The following is a 20572-nucleotide window of genomic DNA, read 5'->3' as shown; positions in this document are numbered from 1 at the left end:
GAGAGAGAGAGAGAGAGAGAGAGAGAGAGAGAGAGAGAGAGAAGGAAAAAGACCTACTCTTATTCCCATAAATTGAGTAATTGAGTTTGGGTTAAAAAAAAAAAAAGTACTTAGGTTTCTAGTGTAGATGAAGTCTTGCTGGAATCAGGATATTGTTTTCCTCCCATCCACGTCCTATTATAAAAAGCAGTAATTCCAACATGATATATTTACAAGATATGCCCCATTACTATTTTCTCCAATTAAAAAAAAAAAAGTCTTTGTAAAACTTTGAAAGTTTCTTACTTTTCAGTAGGAAACTTTCTGTAAGGAACGTCTGACGAGTGGGGAGTTCAGAAAGGTGTGCAGAAAGGTTTTGTGTGGGTTGTTCGGGAAAGGACAGCAGGATCTCAAGGCTTGGGGCCATTAAACTAACTGGGTCGTGGGAGGTCTGCGCGGGAAGGTGTCTGGGCAGCAGGTTCGCGCAGACAAAGGCCAGGCCCGGCGCAGGGCGGAGCCTCGGCGGCCAGGGAGCGGGATCCGGCGGGGCGGGCCTGCGCGCCGGGTGGGGTGAGCTGGCACCTCCCACGGTGCTGCCTGGCCTGGCCCGAGCCACACGGCCAGCCAGCTCCCGCGCCATGGGGCGGCTGGTGAGTGTGGGCTTGATGGGGATGGCGCTGGCGCTCCTGGGCGAGAGGTTCCTGGCGCTCAGGTAGGTGGGGCTTCCTGGCGCCCCTCCTCGAGGGTCCCCAGGCTGCGGGAGCGGACGCCAGCGGGTGGAGAGATTCTCCGGGGCGGGGGATCGTGGGCGGAGTGAAGAGCTGCTGATGGCTCTCGGTTCCCGGGCTAGCTGGGCCCACCCCACCCCCACCCGGATACTTTCTAAAAAGTTTATAAGCCTTTGCTGCTTACCAAGTTCTGCCTAAGTTGACAAGGGAGTGCTTTGCAATTACTCAAGGGCAAACCTAGTGCTTTCACTTGAAAACAAAACTATTACTCATGCATTGAAACTTTAATTATAAAGATTTATTTCAGGTCACCGGTGCTGCTTCCCTTTGTTGCCTGAACCAGACCCCTCTTTAATATTGCTCTCTCCATCCTTCCCCTGCATAGTTGGAGAAACACTTCTGTTTTCTCGAGAATCTTGGCGCTGTAGATCAAAGCCACTTGACAAAGCTACTGTTCTTGCATCACTTCCTTATTCACCCTGGATCCCTGAAGCCAGAAAGCCAAACAGTAGAAGCACATCTCATATTTTAGTTATATTGGAAGCATGGTGGTTAGACATCAAGGTTTCTAAATTACCAATTAAAATTTTATAAGCCTCATGAGAAAGCCTTCCGGAAATATTAAACACCTACTAGGTATGTATGCTGTGTTCTTCTGGGCAGGCTACTATTGTAAATTTATACCTTAATGGAGTTTACCTTAATATAGGGGAGGAGAGAAACAAAATAAATATATGAATTACTATGCCCAGGTCGGGTACAATGGAACCCAGGTAGTTGTATATCCCCTGAAGGAGTTCTGGTGGAAGAGAGATTGACATTGGCTTTGAAGTGACCTTGCTTATAAGTGTGGTGATGGAGGAGTCCTTTGTGGATTTAAATTGCACTGTGAGCAAAGGTCTAAGATGAGAATTGGAGTACCAGTTTGAAGGAAGTATAAAGTCAAGCAATGAGAATAGTAGGGGTAGTGGGAAGGATGGGCTTTTAGGCTGTTGAATAAGTTCAAAACCTGGCCCTTTTTGATGGGCAAAGAAGAGGTCTGATGGGTTTTGTTTGTTCTGTAAGAACCTGATATAACCAGTTTTGCATTATGAAGATGAATCTGCAAGGATAGAGCAATGGTTATCTGTACATTAGGATCTCCTAAAGGGCTGGTCTCTGGGTAACACCCTAGAGATTCTAACTTAGTTAGTCTTTGGTTATTTATTTATTTATTTAAAAACCCTCTCCTGATAATTTGGGAATGTAACTCAGAGATAGAGTGCTTGCCTACATGTATGAGACTTGGAATGTGATACCTACCACTGCAAACAAACAACAACAAAAATAAATAAATAAATAAGTAACCCCAATCTACCAACCAAATAAAATCTTCTCCTGATAATTCTCAGGGTTGAGAACTACTGGAATAGAGTATAAACAGGGAAACTAGTTAAGGTATTACAGTGCTTTGAAGAGGAGAACCGGGACTCAAACTCTCTAACCCCAGGAAGGAGGATCAAAAGTGACACCATAGCTTTCCACGGTTGCTCCATGTCCCATAGCTGTAGTTTCATCTGCTGATAACCAATGCAGGCGTTTGTTTTACTGAGGAAAGAATATTCATTGATAGGAAATGGACATGTTGATCTTAATTATCATGTTATGTAAATGCTCTCTGCAGAACCATTGTGAGTTGAATGATATATTTTTGTTGTTGTTTAGTTTTATTTTTGATTGACAAATAATAAGTATGTATTTATGAGATAAAATATATATTTTGTATACTATTGTGATCAAATCTGGGTAATTAGCATAGCTATCACCTTACACATTTATAAAATTTTGTGGTAAGAACATTCAAATCCTTCTCCTTATTTTGAAATATACTTTACTCTTGTTAACTTTAGTCACTCTATTGTGCAATAACATTGTAACCCTACTTGTAACATTGTACCCATTGACCCATCTTTCCCTCTCCCTAGCCTTTTATAACTATTACTGCACTCCAACTTCTACAGATCAACTTTGTAAGATTCCTCCTATGAATGAGATCGTGAATATTTGTCTTTCTGTGCTTGAATTATTTTACTTAGCATGTTTCAGGTTTATCTTAAATGACAGGGATTTTGTCCCTTTTTGTAGATGAATAGTATTCCATTGTACCACATTTTATTTTATTTATCCATTTACCCACTGATGGACACTTAAGCTGTTCCTCTTTCTTGGCTGATGTGAATAGTGCCTCGGTGAACATGAGAGTGCAGATGTTTCCACATACTGATTTTATTTCCTTTGCATATATACCCAGGAGTAGGATTTCTGGGTCTATTTTTACTGTTTCAAAGAACTTCCATGTTGTTTTCCATAATGGCTATACTAACTTACATTCTCCAGAAGAGTAAACAAATATTCCCTTTATGGCCTAAGGGTGTTGCTCAGTGATAAAGCACTTGCCTAGCCAGTACAAGGACCTGTGTTCCATACCCAGCACTAAAAAGAAAAGAAAAGAAAAAAAAAAAAAAACAAAAAACTTTTCCAACACTTATTTTTTGTTGTCTTTCGGATAATAGATATTCCAACTAGAGTGAGGGGGTATCTTGTTGAAACTTTGATTTTCATTTTCCTAATGACCAGTGATGTTGATTATTTTTTTCACATATCTATTGGCCATTTGTATATCTTCTTTTGAGAAATGTCTATTCAGGACTTTTGTTCTATTTTCAAATTGTTGGGGTTTTGTGGTATGAATGAATGAGTTGAGTTCATTGTATATTCTGGATGTAACCCCTTATCAGATGTATTCCAAGTATATTCTCCCGTTCTGTAGGTTGTCTCTTCACCCTGTTGATTGTTTCCTTTGCTGTGTCTGTTTTTGTTTTCGTTGCCTGTGCTTTTAAGACCTAATGAGTTTTGATGACTTTGTATGATCTTTCCAACTCTGTTTTAGAAGCAAGACCACCAAAATTCACAGGCTCATTAAGTTGTCACTAATTTTCAAATCGCCTGTGTTCCCACAAATTGAAATTTTCTTAACAATTTTCCTCCCTTCTAATCTTCAAGTTTTAAAATTAAGTCCCTTTGAATGATACATATTATAATTGCAAACCTAAGACAAAGCAAATAAAGCTTAATGACATAGATTGTACCCAATAAGTAGTTTACAGTGTGATGCAACTTTTCTTTACAAAGATTTGACTGTGATAAATTTTAATGAGCAGTGATTTCACAGGTTGGTAACTTTATTGGCTAGTTGAAGCTCCAAAGGCAGTGAGGTAATATGGGGTGAGGTGATAGGTGATGGGGGTAAGTGGGAGGTGGCTTGATTTAGCAAACAAAAATGCAGAATGCCCAGTTAGATATAAATTTCAGATAAACAATGAATCATTTTTTTAACATTAGTGTGGAATTCTTATACTTTAATTGTAGTATAAGCATGGAATTTGGGACGTAATTGTACTAAAACATTATTCATTGTCTGACATTCAGATTTGACTGGGCACCCTGTGTGGTATCTGGTGACTTTGTTTGAGGACGGGTGTCTACTCTCTGCAGTGTGATTGAGTGCTCAGATCTATGGCATTTCTCCTGTCATACCTTGACAAAAAGCAGCATGTTCCCAGCTTCCCATAAGGAAAGACTTTTCAAAGGAAGGTGAAAGGACACCAACTTTATTTTTTGTGCTCTACTCTGGTGTCTGCTATTTAATTAGTTATTGCAGATGGTACTTTGGCAACCAAGTTATTTGGCTCCCCCAGGATACCCATTTAAATTTCAACTTGTGTTTCAGATAAACAATGGGGAAGTTTTAGTGTAAGTATGTCCCAGGTGGATAAATGTAATCAAGATTGTCTGTTTCCTTTGGAACTGTAACTGACTGAGGTTCCCAGGAGAGAATGGCATTCCCCACCCATCTTTTCTACCCTTCCCTAGTTGAGAAATAAGAAAATAGAGATAAACAAACATTCTCAGACTTTTTACTCCCTATTGCAAGATACACAGCCTTGTTTGGATGAGTCATGAGATGACTTGAATGCATCAGAGACCCAAGAGTGGGCAGAAACACCCAAAACAAGTGTCTGGACATTTTGCTTAATGGTTGATGACTTTTATGACAGCTCCAAAAAGCAACTCTGGAATCTGTTTTGAAACCCTGGAAAAGAGGCAGCTATTTTTTTTTTCTTTTTTAATTACCATTCTGCTTATCACTTATCTACTGTGTGCTGGTCACTGTCAAGTGTAGAAAGTTCTGTATATGAAACCAAAATGTACATTTATCAACATTTTGAAAGACTATCCTTTTGTTTTTATGCTTTCATTTTATATATCTGTGTGCAGATATTTTGTTTTTCTTTATTACACATGTAAATATTGAGGTTTGGAGAGCTTAACTACTTAGGCCATCAGGTAATTAATTAGTGCTGGACCTATTAGCTATGCCAGGATTTCTGATTCCAGTTTGTTCCAACTTCCTCATCACTTCTGACTCTCTGTACCATTGACAATTTTTCTCCAGGTTTGCATGACTAAGCACAAATTCTTAGTTACTTTGTGCAGACATTGCAAGGTCCTAGAAGCTGAATTCCAAAGATTTTTATATCTACATATAAAAGATGAAGCTCATGTTTGTATATATCTGTACAAGGAAGACAAAGCCCCACCAATGTTTTGTAAGTTGGAAGGCAGTACCATATGGCACAAAGTACTGGCTCATAGTAACCCTGTTCCAACTTTGCTCTAGGTATATTGACACTGTTGCATGGTTTGCCTTCCATGCTCCCCACCATGAGTAAGCCCGTGACAAGCAGTCGTTGTTGTATTCCACTCTGAATGAATGCTAGAAATAGAAGAAATAGAGATTGATATCATGTTAATGACTGTTGGTTAAGAATTCATCTGTTGTATGGTAAGATACCTTGAATTTATTAACGTCTTTATTACCTTATACCTTGGACTAGTTATTTCACCTTTCTGTGCAATAGTGTCCTGATCTGTAGGATGGAGTACCATCCACTTGCTCCATTCTGGGATTATAAGAAATAAATGAGGTCACCTGTATCATGTGCTTAGAATAATGCCAAGCACATAGTAAGCTTAATAAAAATTACATACGGTGACAATGATGTTTGTACAAGATTTCTTAGACTTTTTAGGATGTAGATCTATTAGTATTCTGGCAAAGTTGCCGTGATTTCTTCTTAGCATCATTGAAACTCTTGCAGTGCTGGGATTGAACCCAGGGCCTCACACATGTTAGGCAAACATTGTACATTGTACCCCTGAACTACATCCTCAGCCCTGGCGTTGTATTTTTATATGCATAGAATAAATAAAATGCATAGGGATACAAAATGAACCAATCATACTTAAATACTATTATCAAATTATTCTAAAATCTAACTTATGAATAATAACATGAGTTTTTTAAAAAAATTATTTTTATTTTTTGATGAGATCCAGAGGTGGATAAATGTCAAACAGTGATAGTTTGAAGTAATGATGAGTGTAAATGGCACTTGGAGATGGCTATAGCAACTGAAATGTGATGGCAGCAGTACCTGTAATTGATATTGAGAGTCACAGGTATTGCTAATAAGAGGTACTGTGGCTTGTTGTTCCCACTCATTATCAAAAAGAGTACTCTATTCAGTTAGAGGTTTAACTACAGTAGTATTTTTCCCCCACCCAAGGTCATGAGTCTCTGAATTCTACCCATGGATTCCTTGAAGGTCTAGGATCCTAGATTAAGATCTCCAATATGCATGATTTCCAAAGGGATCATCTGGGAATGATTGCTGGTAGCCAAGGGAAGCCAGCTTATATCCTGCCATAGGCTTGCAACTCAAAGGAAAATAATTGAATTGTAAAGAAAAAGAAAAGGAAGAAAAACAAAAGGAACCTCTAGCAGGGAAGGCAAAGAGTCATCATCTTGAGCATCTATTTTAATACATTGTCGTGGTTGTTGGAACAAAGTGTCTGGGTTGAAGGGAAGGAGTGGCAACAGCCATGCCATCTCAGACCTACAGTAACCATAAGCTTGCTATGGACATGAAGTGTTAGAGAGCAAACACTCCGTACAAAAATAAAAAGATTTTCCTTTTCACATCTCATGGTATTTGTGTTTATACTATGTATTTTATACTTACACATGAATAATGATAGCCTTTTTGATCTGCCAATTCAAAGAGGTTTGCGTAGCTTTCTTTATTCCCCAAGCTTCTTAAATCTGATATTATTTAGGAATGCTTTCAGCTACAAGTAACATACATCAAATTAGTGGTGACTTATACAAATAGGAACTTATTTTTCTTACATGACAAAAACTGTAGCTAGGGCATATTCTGAATCAGTGATCACAGCAACTAACTGGGTTCTCTGTTTTCATGCTGTGACCTTTTACTGTTGACTTTACAGCCTTGTGCTTGTCAAGAATGGAATGACTGCTGTTGTTCCTGTTTTCTCAAGGACTGTGTGTGTGTGTGTGTGTGTGTGTGTGTGTGTTCAAATTACAAAGAAGGGAGGAGGGGAGGTGAGCACTAGCTCTCTCTTCTTGTGTCTACCATTTTTATCAGGAACAAAAGTACCTTGCCCCAAAACTTGAGCTGTATGATTCCGGGGAGAACGTCTAGCAGTTTTCTACCAAGGGAGTCTGGAAGACTTGATGAGCCAAAGCGGATTGAAGCAAAATCCTCTTTTTCTTTCATAATAAAGGAAAGCCAAGGGAAAAACTTATTTGAGTAAATGGAAATCATGCACAGCCCTTATGTAGCTCTTCAATATTAATAGCAGGTAGTCTGCATCTCTAAAGGTGATTTTGTACAACTAAACAAGTTGAAGATTGCTCTTTTTAGCCAAGTGCATCATCAGGCAGCTATCTGTACAAACCTAAGTTGACTGAAATAAATACCTCATATTAAACCATTCAAATACAAATGAGCATGTTTCTTTAAACAGATTATATTTATTATTTATTTTTTAAATTTGTTCTTCATAGGTGGAGTTTATTTTTGATATATTATATATACATAGAATAAGTATAACTTGTTCCAATTAGGATCCCATTATTGTGGTTGTATATGATGTGGAGTTATATTGGTCATATGAATACCAATATAACTCCACATCATAATTTCCTATCAATAGGATAGGAAAAGATATGTCCAATTCATTCCACTGTCTTTTCTATCTCCATTCCCCCTTCATTCTCCTTTGTCTAGTCCAATGAACTTCTATCTTTCCCTTCCTTGTTGTGGGTTAGGATTCACGCAGAACAGATTGTATTTAATCATACAGTTTATCTTTGAAAAAGTAGAGGTAATCGTCATCATCCCTATTTCTGTATAGTCAAATAGACATAGTGCGTAAGTTATATAAAATTGACACCCAAGTCAACACATGATACTTCACATACAAACTACAGCTGTGACCCATTGATTTGTATGTGCATCTATTTCTGGAGCCACATATTATCAGGATCTTGGAAGTCTTTTGGGTTCATCCTTCTTGTGTTCATATGGAAAACTGAGGCCTGCAGAGATTCCCTGATGTGCCAAGGATCATGGAGTGTTCCTGCTGGGACTCAGCACGGATCTCGGATCTCGGTGCTCCTGAGGAAAGCACAGAGTCGTAAGGACAAGGGTCACCTCTGGGTGATAGCTGGCTCCAATGCTTCCTCACTGAGTGGACCTCCAGGGAAACTGCTTTTCTTCAAGTCAGTTTCATCCTCCCTAAAGTGGGGATGATGGTATCTAATTTGCAGAGTTGCTTTAAAGAATTGAATGAAATCATTGAGGTAAATCACTTAAAACCGTAGTAGACTTAAAACAGCAGTGAATTATAACTGCTGTATTATTGATTTCCTTCACCACCCATGGTTATCATCAACATGGTCTTCATCATTATTCCTACTGCTACCACTACATATAATTTATATACTCTTTTTTTTTCCTTTTAAATTACTTTTGGGGCATGTGAGAGTGAGATTTGTTGTATTTTTGTTACTTTGATTTAATTTTTTAATAATGTATTTTGTTTTTATTGCATTATACATTATTATTATTTATATTTGTACATTATTTGCTTCATTGATGTATTATTTCAAGAAATTTAATATTATTTGAGTTGTATGATTCCAGATACTTACTGATTAACACTTTATTTAGAAGCTTTATGATATGAATTGTCAGAATGTAGAATTAGCCCAACCAGTTAGTAGTTCTGGATGACGTAGGCCCTATTTTGCTAAGAAACCAGTACCCTTTCACATATTCAGTGTCTGGAAGTCAGAAGCTGTCAGGGATTCAAATAGGAGAACGAGGGGCAGATTACTATGTGTGGAACCATTTTAAAAATCGCCAAGTTCCCTGCAAATACAATTTCTGTTTCCTATGGCTCCAGAGAACCAAGAGATGAGAAAAAGAGAAGAAAAACCCGCAGTATGTGTACTTCAAAGTTGTCATTTCCACATGTTTTGGCCCAAACTTCCTTGTAGTCCTCTAGGGTGGAAATGATAGGAGAAGATACCCTAGTGGAGTTCAACATTCCCTAGTTATTTCTTCTTCTTCCTGCCTCCCAAAACAACCAGAGGGAGTAATTTGCCAAAGTTAGATGGTGCTCTCCAAACTTCCAACCCTGGTACACTTTGTATTCCTTAGTAGCTCTTTGTGGGTGTGTGCGAAGGGCCAGGCTCTGAGTGGTGCCCTTTGTCCTGGCCTTTATCAGACATGGAGTGAGACCACCATTTTTCATTGTTTGGCTCTTCAGTGGAAAGGGCTCCTAGAGCTACATCTGAGGTCTTTTCCCACCAGAGCTGCAAGAAATGTGACCCGGTGCTCTATTATATTATAAACAAGTTGTGTTTGTCGAGTGCTGGGCTTTCTCTCAGAGCCCTGTCCATATGCAGAACTTCAGCGCCTTATGTTTTTTGTTTTAACTTCTTTCTGGTGCTGTTTCATGTTCCTACACTTTTTTTCTGTCTTCACTTTCATCTGCTTTAGGTTTATGCTGCTTTATGTATTGCTAAAAGCCTCTTTAAACCCTTTCTGGAACAAAGCAGGGAACATATAAACAAAGTTTGTTTTGTTTTGTTTTAAACAGAAATCGACTTAAAGCCACAGGAGAAGTGGAATCTGTAGATCTTCCAAACTGCCACCTGATTAAAGGAATTGGTATGTATGAGAAAATGCTTATTTTACACATTACAGTGTTGGACCACCAACATTAAAACACTCATTAACAGTATTTTGGCAAGCAATTAGTGTTTTTCAGCAATTAAACCACATGATCAACAGAACCCCCTTTGGTCTGTCTCTTTTGATCTTATGCATCCTGTATTTCTCTTTTCTTATGCTGACTGTAATTTATTAATTGTTTATGTAATCCTTTGCTTACTATTTGATTTATGGCTTATTCCATGACTCCTCTGAATTTCATTTGTAAATTCTGTTTGTTGTGGATGGCCTCTGCATCCTGAGTTCATTGTCCTATTCACCACCTACTGAAGCTGGAAGGAAGGTAAGTTCCTTGTAATCAGGAACAGCATTTATCTTGCTGCTACTCTGGAACCAGCATTTTTTCTGATAGCTAATGTATATCTGATACTTCATGAAATAAATTGAACACAAACTTGTTTTTATTTGTTTTCTACGCGGTGACTACAGAGGGAAGAACCATGATTGGGGTGTCCCTGTCTCCATGACTCCATACAGGATGCTCCACAATGCCTGAGTCTCAGAACTGAACAAACAGGTTCAGTTCTGATGCACAGGATGAGAGATCTGCTCAGACTTTCTCCTTGCACTGAGGAACTCTGTGGATTCTCTGTAATTTCTTCCAGGCAAAGACTGTGTCTTGCTGCTTTTTACCTTGTTCCATATACCAAAGTCCCTACTATACAGTAGACTCTCAGTAACTGTTATTGCATTATCAGTGAGATAAGTTACAGTATGAAAGGGGCAGGGGGGAGCAGTACCTAATGTCCAGGTGTGGTTCTGCCACACACTTACAATGTGAACTGGTGCAAAGCGTGGCCTTTCATATTTTTCACCTGCAATGATGAGTTTGTGGTTAGGCTAGAAGTTTTTAGAGTCCAAAAAAGATCTTGGGAAATTTGTTTATAATCTTACTCTGTAAACTACAGTGTAGAAATTACTAAACTAACATTTTATCCCTTCTAGTCCTTATGTAACAACATCTAGAGGTGGGAGAGACCTTTCAATTTTTTGTTTTGTTTTCAAGAAATTGAAATCCAGATTGCACAGAAGCATTCTGCTCCTCCTAATTAGTAACATTGTTGAACATACTTTTCCTGCCTATTTAGGAATATTTTCATACACATGACTTTAAAAAAAACACAAATGAGGTCAAATTATACATAATATTTCTAAACTACCTTTTTGTTCTTAATACTATCTTTTGGAAACTTATGTTAGCTTAGTTATCTTTTTTCTGTAACCGCACAGTATGTTCTGTGCAAAGTACACATAAACATTATATGTTCAAACAGTACAGAAAGATCTAAAATGGAAAATAAAAATCTTTCAACAAACTCCCCATTCCCCCACAGAAATAACCCCAGACCCCAGATACAAAGCTTTTTTTTTTTTTTTTTTTTTTTGGTGCACATGCAAATACATATATGCATATAAATACATTATTTTTCCCAAAAATGGCATCTTAGTATAAATGTTTTACAACCTGCTTTATTCCTAGCATGGCATGAACAGCTTTGCATAGGTCTGTTTACCTCATTCTTTTTTAATTTTTTCACATTCCATGATTTATGTAACTGATCACTTAATGCACATTTGGCTTGGTGCAGGACTATCTTACTTGTAATGTTTTGTTTTTGTTTTTAATTTTATTTGAGGTAAAATACATATCATGTAAAGTTTATCATTTTGCTACTTTTAAAGTGTACAGGTCAGTAATGTTCAGTGTGTTTATGTTGTTGGGAAACCATCACCAATGTCCATCTCCAGAACTTTCCCATCATGCAACACTGACACTTTGTACCCACTAAACAATAACTCCCCATTCTCTTCTTTCCTGGCAACCACCATTCTGCTGTCTCTATCAATTGGACTGTTCTAGATACCTTGTGTAAGTAGAATCATACAGTATTTGTCTTTTTGTGACTGATTTTTTTTTTCTCTCTGTAGTCTTAAAGGTTCATCTATGTTGTAGCATGTGTCAGGCTTTCCTTCCTTTTTAAGGCTGAGTAATATTCTCTTGTATGTATGTACCACATTTTATGTATCCCTTCATTGTTGATGGGCATTTGGTTTGCTAATTATTTTCTCGTACATTTATAACATTCTTCTGGATAACAGAGTATTTCCAAGAGGAATCTCCTTTGGGACATATTGAATTGACAAATGGGGTTCCCCAGACCATCTCAGAAGTCAAAAGGGGCCCAGGATGTTTTCTTTCTTGGAGGTTCCTAGTATTTTAAAAACTGAAGAAATGTCCAATATGAATTAGGCACACCTTCCTGCCAGGATGGAGGCCAAAGGCTTTAATTCTCATATGATCTCCATCAGATTGCCCCAAATCCTTCCAAATGAATTGTAATATAAGGACAGCAAACTTTTGTGTAAATGCTTCCTAAAAAGGAGTCCCTGCTTTAGCTTCCCATTGCACTGCTTGCTTCTCAGTCAGTTAGACAATATAGATCTCCCTCAGTCTAAAAAAGTTATGCCATATTCCTGAATAGTTACTTTGACCAGATTCATGCTTTTAACAGAAGAAAAAAAGTGCAATGCAATATGCTTGTGGTAAAGCAGGATAATTATACAATTTGCAAAAATGTATATATTCGTTTATAGTTTACCATAGGTGGTACAATCTAATAACGGAATGAGAGTTTAAAGCAATCTAGTTAACTTCTCTTAGTCTTATCAGTATATTTAAGGAACAGTAAATAAAGCCTTGTTTGGTGATTATATCAAACACGTGTATTTGAGACTCTTTTTCTTTTCTTTTTTAATTTTTTATTTTTTATTTAACACGTTTATATTTATTTATGAGGTACAGTATTATAATTTGATGCATGTATACACTGTATCTAATTAGATCAAGCAATCAACATTTCCGTCTCCTCAAGTATTACTGTTTCTTTGTGTTAAGAACCTTCAAATTTTCTTCTTCGAGTTATTTTTTTAAATTATTATAGATTACAATTACTCTACTGTGCAACAGAACTTCAGAACTACTTTTCACTCAACTGTATTTTGGCACTATTATCAACCCTTTATTTCCCATGTCTCAGTTAGCCTCCAGTGACCTCTATTCAATTCTATTCCTATGTGGTCAACTTTTTTAGCTTCCTCAAATTAGTGAAGACATATGGTAATTGTCTGTCTGTGCCTGGTTTATATCACTTATTATGCCTTCTAGCTCCATCCATATTGCTGTAAATGAAAGGACTTTGTACTTTTTTATGGCTGGATAGTATTCCAGTGACTCTATATACCACATTTTAAAAATCCATTCATTTGTTGATGGACATCTTGTTTAATTAATATTTTGGTTATTGTGAACAGTGGTGCAATGAACATGGTCGTGTGATTATTTCTTTGATATAGGAATTTTATTTCCTTTGGATATATATCCAGTAGAGGTATTTCTAGATGATAAGATAGTTTTATTTTCAGTTTTTTGAAAAACCTCCATACTCTTCTCCTAATAGACACACCATTTTACATTCCTGCCAATAGTGTATAAATGTTTCCCTTTGTCAACATCCTCACCTCGATTTGTTACTTTTTTTTCTTTTTGAATGCAGCCATTCTTAATGGGGTAAAATGATGTCTCTCTATAATTTTTATTTGTATATCCCTGGTGATTAGTGTTCTGAGCATTTTTTATATACTTGTTGGTTATTGTACGTCTTCTTTTGATAAATGTGTATTCTGATTATTTGTCCATTTTCAAATTGGATGATTTGGGATATTTTTGCTGTGTTTTAATTCCTTATATATTCTAGATATTAACCCCTGCAGATAGTTTGCAAATATTTTCTTCCATTCTTTACCCTATTGATTGATTCCTTTGCTGTGCAGAGGCTTCTTGGTTTTTTATAATTCTATTGTTGTAGATGTTGCAGTTACAAACACATCAGTGACCATCATTGCTCTTACATTTGCATGTCTGTGAATATATTTTTCTAACAATAAGGTTGTTGTCATTAGGATCTATGTTTAAAATTTTGATAGTCATGGATAAACTTCCCCAACTTGGGAACACGAATAAACTAGCTACCTCATATTTGTAACCCCACTCATACCTGACAAGGCTTACTGTGCAATTTTAGCAAGAACAAACCCTCATTGTTAGAGCAGTCTTTCTGCTTAAGCGTGCCATTCCAGATCTGTTGCTGGCCTCTTGTTCTTTACATCTCTCTTTGCAATGTGTTCGGCTTCCTTTTTCACATTGCTATTTTTGTTATTTTCCTAGTCCTATCTCCCTCCTCCCAGACTGGTTGACTATCCTGGAGCTTCTCTTTCTTTCAGTTCCCCCAACACTTCCCAGGAGGATGCCAACGCAGTATCAAATGCCTGGTCAACTAGATCTCTGCTGGATAATGCAGACATCTGTAGGACTAAGGCAGTTCTAGAGTCCCCAGTACCTAGACAGCTTTATCCTGCCTTCTGGCTTCCATCAAGAAGAGCCCCTCAGAACCGGTCCAGCAAAAGCCAGGTGGCATCTGTGAGGGATGTTGGACAAGAGTGGGAGGTTGGGTCAGTGATCTCTTAGTTGACTTTTGCTACTGAGTTAATAATTGTCACATTATTAAACAGCCCTTGGCCCCATGAAGCCCACCTTCTGTGAATTCAAGTCTCAGAGTAGACAACAGGGCACAACCAGACACATTACAGGACAAACTGCCAAGTGTATTCCTGTTACAGCTCACTGGGACGGAGCGCGTCTCAGAGAAAAAACAAGCCTTGCAGCATTTGTATTCTGAACAGTCGTCTGTCTATGTTTGTGACCTTTATGTTGTGATGTGTGTGAGCTGCTGTCTGGAATTGGAAAGAAGGAGGAAATATGTCACCTCTGGCCCTTTTCCTGAAGTGTTTAATGCCTCTGAGGCACTTCAAAAGGCAACAGAGCGGAGAAGATGAGTGATTAGAAGCACATTTGGGATACATTTTTAGATCTAATTAGAATTGTGCTTTTCTTTCTTTCTTTCTTTCTTTCTTTTTCTTTTTTTTTTGCTTTTGCCCTGTGGTTAGTACACCATATGAACATTTGTTGAGAGCCATGTTAGCAATGCACAATGGTTAATAATAACTTGTGGTTATATATTTTTAACAACAGTTGCTTGTCCAGTGGTCTTTGATGGTAAGGAACACCATGTGCTGAACATACCTTCTCATATAGACAAAGGCAAGTGGCTATAGTAGGCAGTAAGGATCAGGAGGACTGTGTTTTTATTTCCTGTTTTGGAAACAGTAGTGGCTGTGCACTTGAGGTTCATACCCCTAAGAGGTGAGACTTCTTCCCCCTTGCCCTTTGTCCCCATCAACACGTGTGTACGTGCACACACATACTACGGTGCTGCGTTTGCCGCCACTGGACATGAACTCTTTGCAACTCTTGGGAGCATTATACAAATATCATGTCATATCATTGCCTTTCTGACTTAATAAATAAAAGTTATTGACTACATGTCATATAGTATGTGTGTCACCATCTATCAGCAAGAAAAGGTGGGAAGTGTCAATTGTACCTAAGTTGCTTTGTGCTTATTGCTAAGAAGGTTGAGGGGTACATGGATGCTGGGGGATATTTGGCCATCTCTGACATGGAGCTATAATTGCTGAAGTAAGAAGAAGGGATCGACATTAGATGTATTAAGCTAGAAGACTTTCTGGAGAAAGGATTTTAAATAAAAGTGCAGGATATGGATTGGTGAAAAATTCTGTGAGAAACACGGAAGCAATAATTTGCAGGGGCAAAGCTAACATATGGAATTAACCATAGTTGAATTTACAAAGTGAAGTATCTTTAGAGAGGAACCAGGGGATGGTTCTGACAGAGAAAAGTTTATTAAATTCTAGGTTGAATATTTTTCATGTGCTTTAAGTCACACCAGACAATTCAAATCTCAGATTCCTGGTTTGTAATTTAAACAATTTGCTTTTCAAAGCCTCCATATTTTCAGATCTAAAATAAGGGGTAATAACATTGCCTCTTAGTGTTATAAAATTATATGCAATGTTATATGCAAAGTACTTACAAAGAGCCTGGTACTTGTGAGTACTTAATGTTAGTAGTTATTCCTACCATGACTATTGAATTAGAGAAGAAAATAATTTCTCCAGGATTGGCTACTCTTGCAATAATCATACCAAAGAAGTGATGTAGATAATAAAAGTCAATTGTGGTGTTTGCTTTAGAAGTGAAAGATGAGTGAATAAATCTGGAAAATCTGCCAAAGTAAGGTACAGATAAGACTTATTTTTTTTTCCTCATTAAAATGGGGGGGGTTACAATGAGGAGGTAAAATGAGAAGTTATAATGTGGTTGAAATAAAAATATCTTTCTAAAATATTGGGTTGTTTGATTATTATTTGTAGAAAACTTTATCTTTTATTTCATTTTTACTTATTTATTTATTTATGGTGTTGGGGACTGAACACAGAGCCTCAAGTGCATACTTTCCACTGAGCTATATCCCTCCAGCCATGTGTGTGTGTGTGTGTGTGTGTGTGTGTGTGTGTTACTGTGATTGAACCTAGGACCTTGCACATACTCAGAACACTTTAAATAAATAATTTATATTTTGCATTTGTTTAAGGTTCTTCTGTTTATTTGTGTACATATATAGAGAAAAAAGAATGAAAACCACTCATAATTCTGCTACTCAAAGAAAGATCATTATTTTTTATTTCACCTTGTTTTTATACATATGAACATGTTCACATGGAAATTAAAATTTCTTAAGTAATTTTACTGGAAAAACAAGTTTTGGATTAATTGAGCTTCTATTAGATGGGTCCAAAAAGCAAAACTTAGAGTGAAATTGTGTATGTGTGCATGCATGCACGTGTGTGTATGTGTATCTGTGGTACAGAGCTCTTCTGCTCCCTGCTCATTCCCAGTTGAGAATCCCTGTGACTAGAAGCTAGTAGTTTTTGAGTCTGCTGATCTTCAATAGTCCTTTTCACAGGGAAAGTTCTCATCTCTACATCTAAAAGACATTTTGCCATGCATAGAATTTCAGAGGGTCCACAGATTCTGTGAAGCCTATCTGTGGCTGTTTGGGGACACGCAGCCCCCCTCCACTCTACCATGCTCAGGCTATTGAGATGTGCCTTCTTTCTGAGCAATAGGCACTTAAAAGTAGAGTTCTTGGCATTGTTATTTTGTTTTGCTTCTCTGTACAATGATAGTAGAACAAGCAACAGTGGAAAAAGTAACCATTTGAAAACAAACTCATAAATCAAAACCAAAATGGCTGTATAGATAGATGCTGTTTGATTTTGACAACCTAGAAATAATCTTGGAAAAATCCTTTGGAGAGATCTTAAATAGGAAGATTGGATTTTGTGGACTCAAAGAATGTGTCATGATTTGGCTTAATCTAAGCCATTTTTATTTCTCTTTTCTTGTGTTTGGGTCTATTATCTGTCTCTGGAATTTATACAGTGAGACCGCTGGGAAGGCCTTATGTCTAATTATTTGCAGTGCTATGTGAAGTGTACTGCAGACAATCAATAAACAATCAATAGTAATTGTAGCCTGTCTCAGAGATGGGAGTTGGAAGCTTCAACTGGCTTAGGTGCATGGTATTTTTTCATTAATTTTCTTTTGCTAGTCTTTCCTATAATTTAAAGCCTAAATAGAAAGCTTTCTTTGCTTATGAGAACAAGTAGGCACTGTTTGTAAAAGAAGGAATATGTAATCCCAGGTGTTTTATCTCCGTTAATGAGAGAGATGTCTTTTTGTTGCAGATTGGATGAGCAGAGAAGAGGACAAGGAAATTTGCATGGTTAAATGACTATGAGCCCTTGTTTCTGAAGGAAATATTCCCCTGATGTCAATTACTTTTATCCAGACATCTGGATGTTTATCATAAGTGTGTACAGATGTCAGCTTGTTCTATATCATAGCTGGAAATGTGGTGATAACTTGACTTTGATTTGAGTAAACATAAAACATCTAACATTTAAAGTCAGAAGTTCACTTTAGGAAAGGTTTCAGACTGACATTTATTAAAGAGAATAGGGTCTTGGAAAAAACTGGAACAATCCATAAAGATACAGACACTCTGATAGAATAAACAAAGTCACAGTGATGCTACCTCTAATGAATAACAATCTGAAAATGATATTTCTCCACTTGCTTGAACTTACAGAAGCTGGTGCTGAAGATATTGACATTCTTCCCAATGGCCTGGCTTTCTTTAGTGTGGTGAGTACCAACTCATTTCTCCACGTGCAGTAGAGGAGAGACAGGGCATTTGTTCAGGCCCATAGAGCAGTAACTTGCTTTAAAAATGCCTCACTCTTCAAAATATGTTCTGAAAAAAGATTGATCATGTTAGAATATTCCAGTGCAGTGTGTGTTTTTAAAGAGTGTTATTAAAAAGGATATTTGTGGTATCATTGTGGATGTTAGATTCTGCCATTTTTCTGTCTTAAACACAGGATCTATCCTTCTTTCCATTACATATTCAGTTTTAAGCATTTTCAATCTTACATATTCATATTGTTATTTATTTCAAGCAATATACTTTCCCAAACAAGGCCAGTGCTTTTTCTTTCTTTATTTCCCTGAAGAGCCTATCCTAAGTGGAAAATCTTTGACTGAGTTTATTTATACTCTTCCTTTTTGCCTTAATTCCTATCATCTGAAAAATAATATCCCTTCTGAGCACATCATAGAAAGACTTTAAAACTGATTAGCCTTCATGATGCTGGCCTTCTTCATTATCCATTGTAATTGGAAATCCAGACAAGTAGGCAGATGAGGACTTCTGACCCCACTTCTCAAGTTTGGACAGAGATAAGACTTTCATGGGTCCAGTTTTTCTGGAAGAAGAAGTATCTGATTCTTCAGACTAACTTTAATTATTTTGTTCCCCCTCAATATCCATTATTTTCAGGCTCTGAGACTCAGGAGGCATGTGAAAACTTGGAGGTAGTTTAGAAGAGAGATGCAACACTAATAAAATAGTTGTCAGACTTACTGGAAAGGTGAGAGAACTCAGCTTGGAAGAGAATAAGGGTTGGAACACTCCTCAGGTACCTGATGATTTATATGAAAGATTGTGAGCCAATGTTAGTGCCCCTGAGGGAAAAGGAAATACCATGGATGTTAAAAGAAACACCAAAATGTATATTCAGCTTTAAAAGAAACGTTTTATTTAATGAATCAAGTGATATTTAGAGTGGGGCTCTGGGTTTGTTTGGAAGCATGTATCTAGAGGCTTAGGGAAAAAAACCTCTAGAACCACTAATCAAAATTATTCATAACTTGAGATGCAAAATTCCTTGATAAAGTAGAAAGCAGTTTCATTGGGGTGGTTTTTTGTTTGTTTATTGTTTGTTTGTTTTTGCAAGGGTGTGTTCTTTAAACTTACCTCATCAGGATTTTTACTCCCATAGGGATAAATTCTAAGAAGAAACAGTGAGATTTCTAAGCACATAAATCCACAGCCAGTTTGGCCGAGGGACACATTGCAGTCACAATAGTCTTGTAGCCACGTCTACAGAAATTTTTTTTTCTGCTTTTCTCTATTAACTGTCCTTTGTCCTCACAACATTCCCTTATTGTCGCATTTTTTATTTTCTCAGCGATGTGTCTCACACTTCTCAAAGTGTGCTCTTCTAAGTGAATGGCTCATACATTGTAAGATTTGCTTCTCTTCCTAATATTTTAGCTCATTCAACCCATCTATTGTGCAGGCGTGGATTTGAGGGTCACCTCGAAAATAGCATCACACTTGATGAGAAACTGGACAGCACAGACTAGAATATTAAAAAGATTTAAACAAGGTGAATGTACCCAATATTACTGAGCTGTACACTTCAAAATGGTGAAGATGTTGAATTTTATGTTACTTCTATTTTATCAGAAGTAAGGATTTTTTTAATAAAATTATTTAAATAATTATGAAGAATTATCACCATCTGGAAGTTCTTCCTGTGCATGTAAACCATGCTATTTTGGGGGGAGGCATTACTAAAGAATGGAGATTATTAAGAGCTGAAGTATCACTGCCATGTAGCAATAGCATAATTTCAATTTATTTTACTTACTCTGCCTGCCAGCCTTGAAGGTATGTAATTGTAGATTTTTAAAAATTAAAGTGTCCAATAATGTGCATGAAGTGAGGCTTTGTTTTTTATTGTACCATTAAATTTGCATAAAATAAAACTGCATTGTATTAGTAAACTAAAAGAGTGCATTCTAGTACAATTTATTATCACCCATGAAGTTTTACCTTAAGAATGTAAGAATGAATCAGCATTTTATAAATAGGTAACTGTAGTAACTAATTAAAAAAAAAAGACTTAGAGTGCCAAAAGAAACATTAAATACATTAAATAAAATTCAAAACTCATTCCTGGTTAAAAGCTCCAAGCAAACTAGAAATGGGAGGAAAATTCCCAGAAACCTGCAGCAAACATCATTTTTAACAGTGAAGTATTCCATTAATGTCCAGAATAGGATGAAAGTGCCCAGTACCACTGTAACCTTCCATAATCTATTAAGAATTCTTAATAACCTAATAAAAAAAGGAAAAGAAATGTGATATAAGAAAAAAGAGACAGAAGTGTCTTTATTTCCAGATAATATGGTTCCTTGTTTTTTAGACAACCCAAGAGATTCAATGAACAGACCATTAGAACTCAGAGGAGAGTTCAGTGAAATGT

At 37.0% G+C, this 20572-nt stretch overlaps 1 protein-coding gene across 1 annotated transcript in view; it reads left to right on the top strand.

Moving 5' to 3' along the window:
- Positions 1-556: 556 nt before the first annotated feature.
- The window catches only part of Pon2 (paraoxonase 2), a 29747-nt gene continuing 9731 nt past the window's right edge, over positions 557-20572 (top strand). Inside the window, exons 1-3 of the mRNA XM_076833859.2 lie at positions 557-691; positions 9783-9853; positions 18049-18104. Coding sequence (XP_076689974.1) covers positions 618-691; positions 9783-9853; positions 18049-18104 — 201 coding nt within the window. The 5' untranslated portion in view covers positions 557-617. The remainder of the gene's footprint in view (positions 692-9782; positions 9854-18048; positions 18105-20572) is intronic.

This window comes from Callospermophilus lateralis, chromosome 1 (assembly GCF_048772815.1).
Source record: "Callospermophilus lateralis isolate mCalLat2 chromosome 1, mCalLat2.hap1, whole genome shotgun sequence".
Classification (NCBI taxonomy): Eukaryota; Metazoa; Chordata; class Mammalia; order Rodentia; family Sciuridae; genus Callospermophilus; species Callospermophilus lateralis.
The sequence above is the reverse complement of the archived record's forward strand: the minus strand, read 5'-3'. Positions and strand labels throughout refer to the sequence as shown.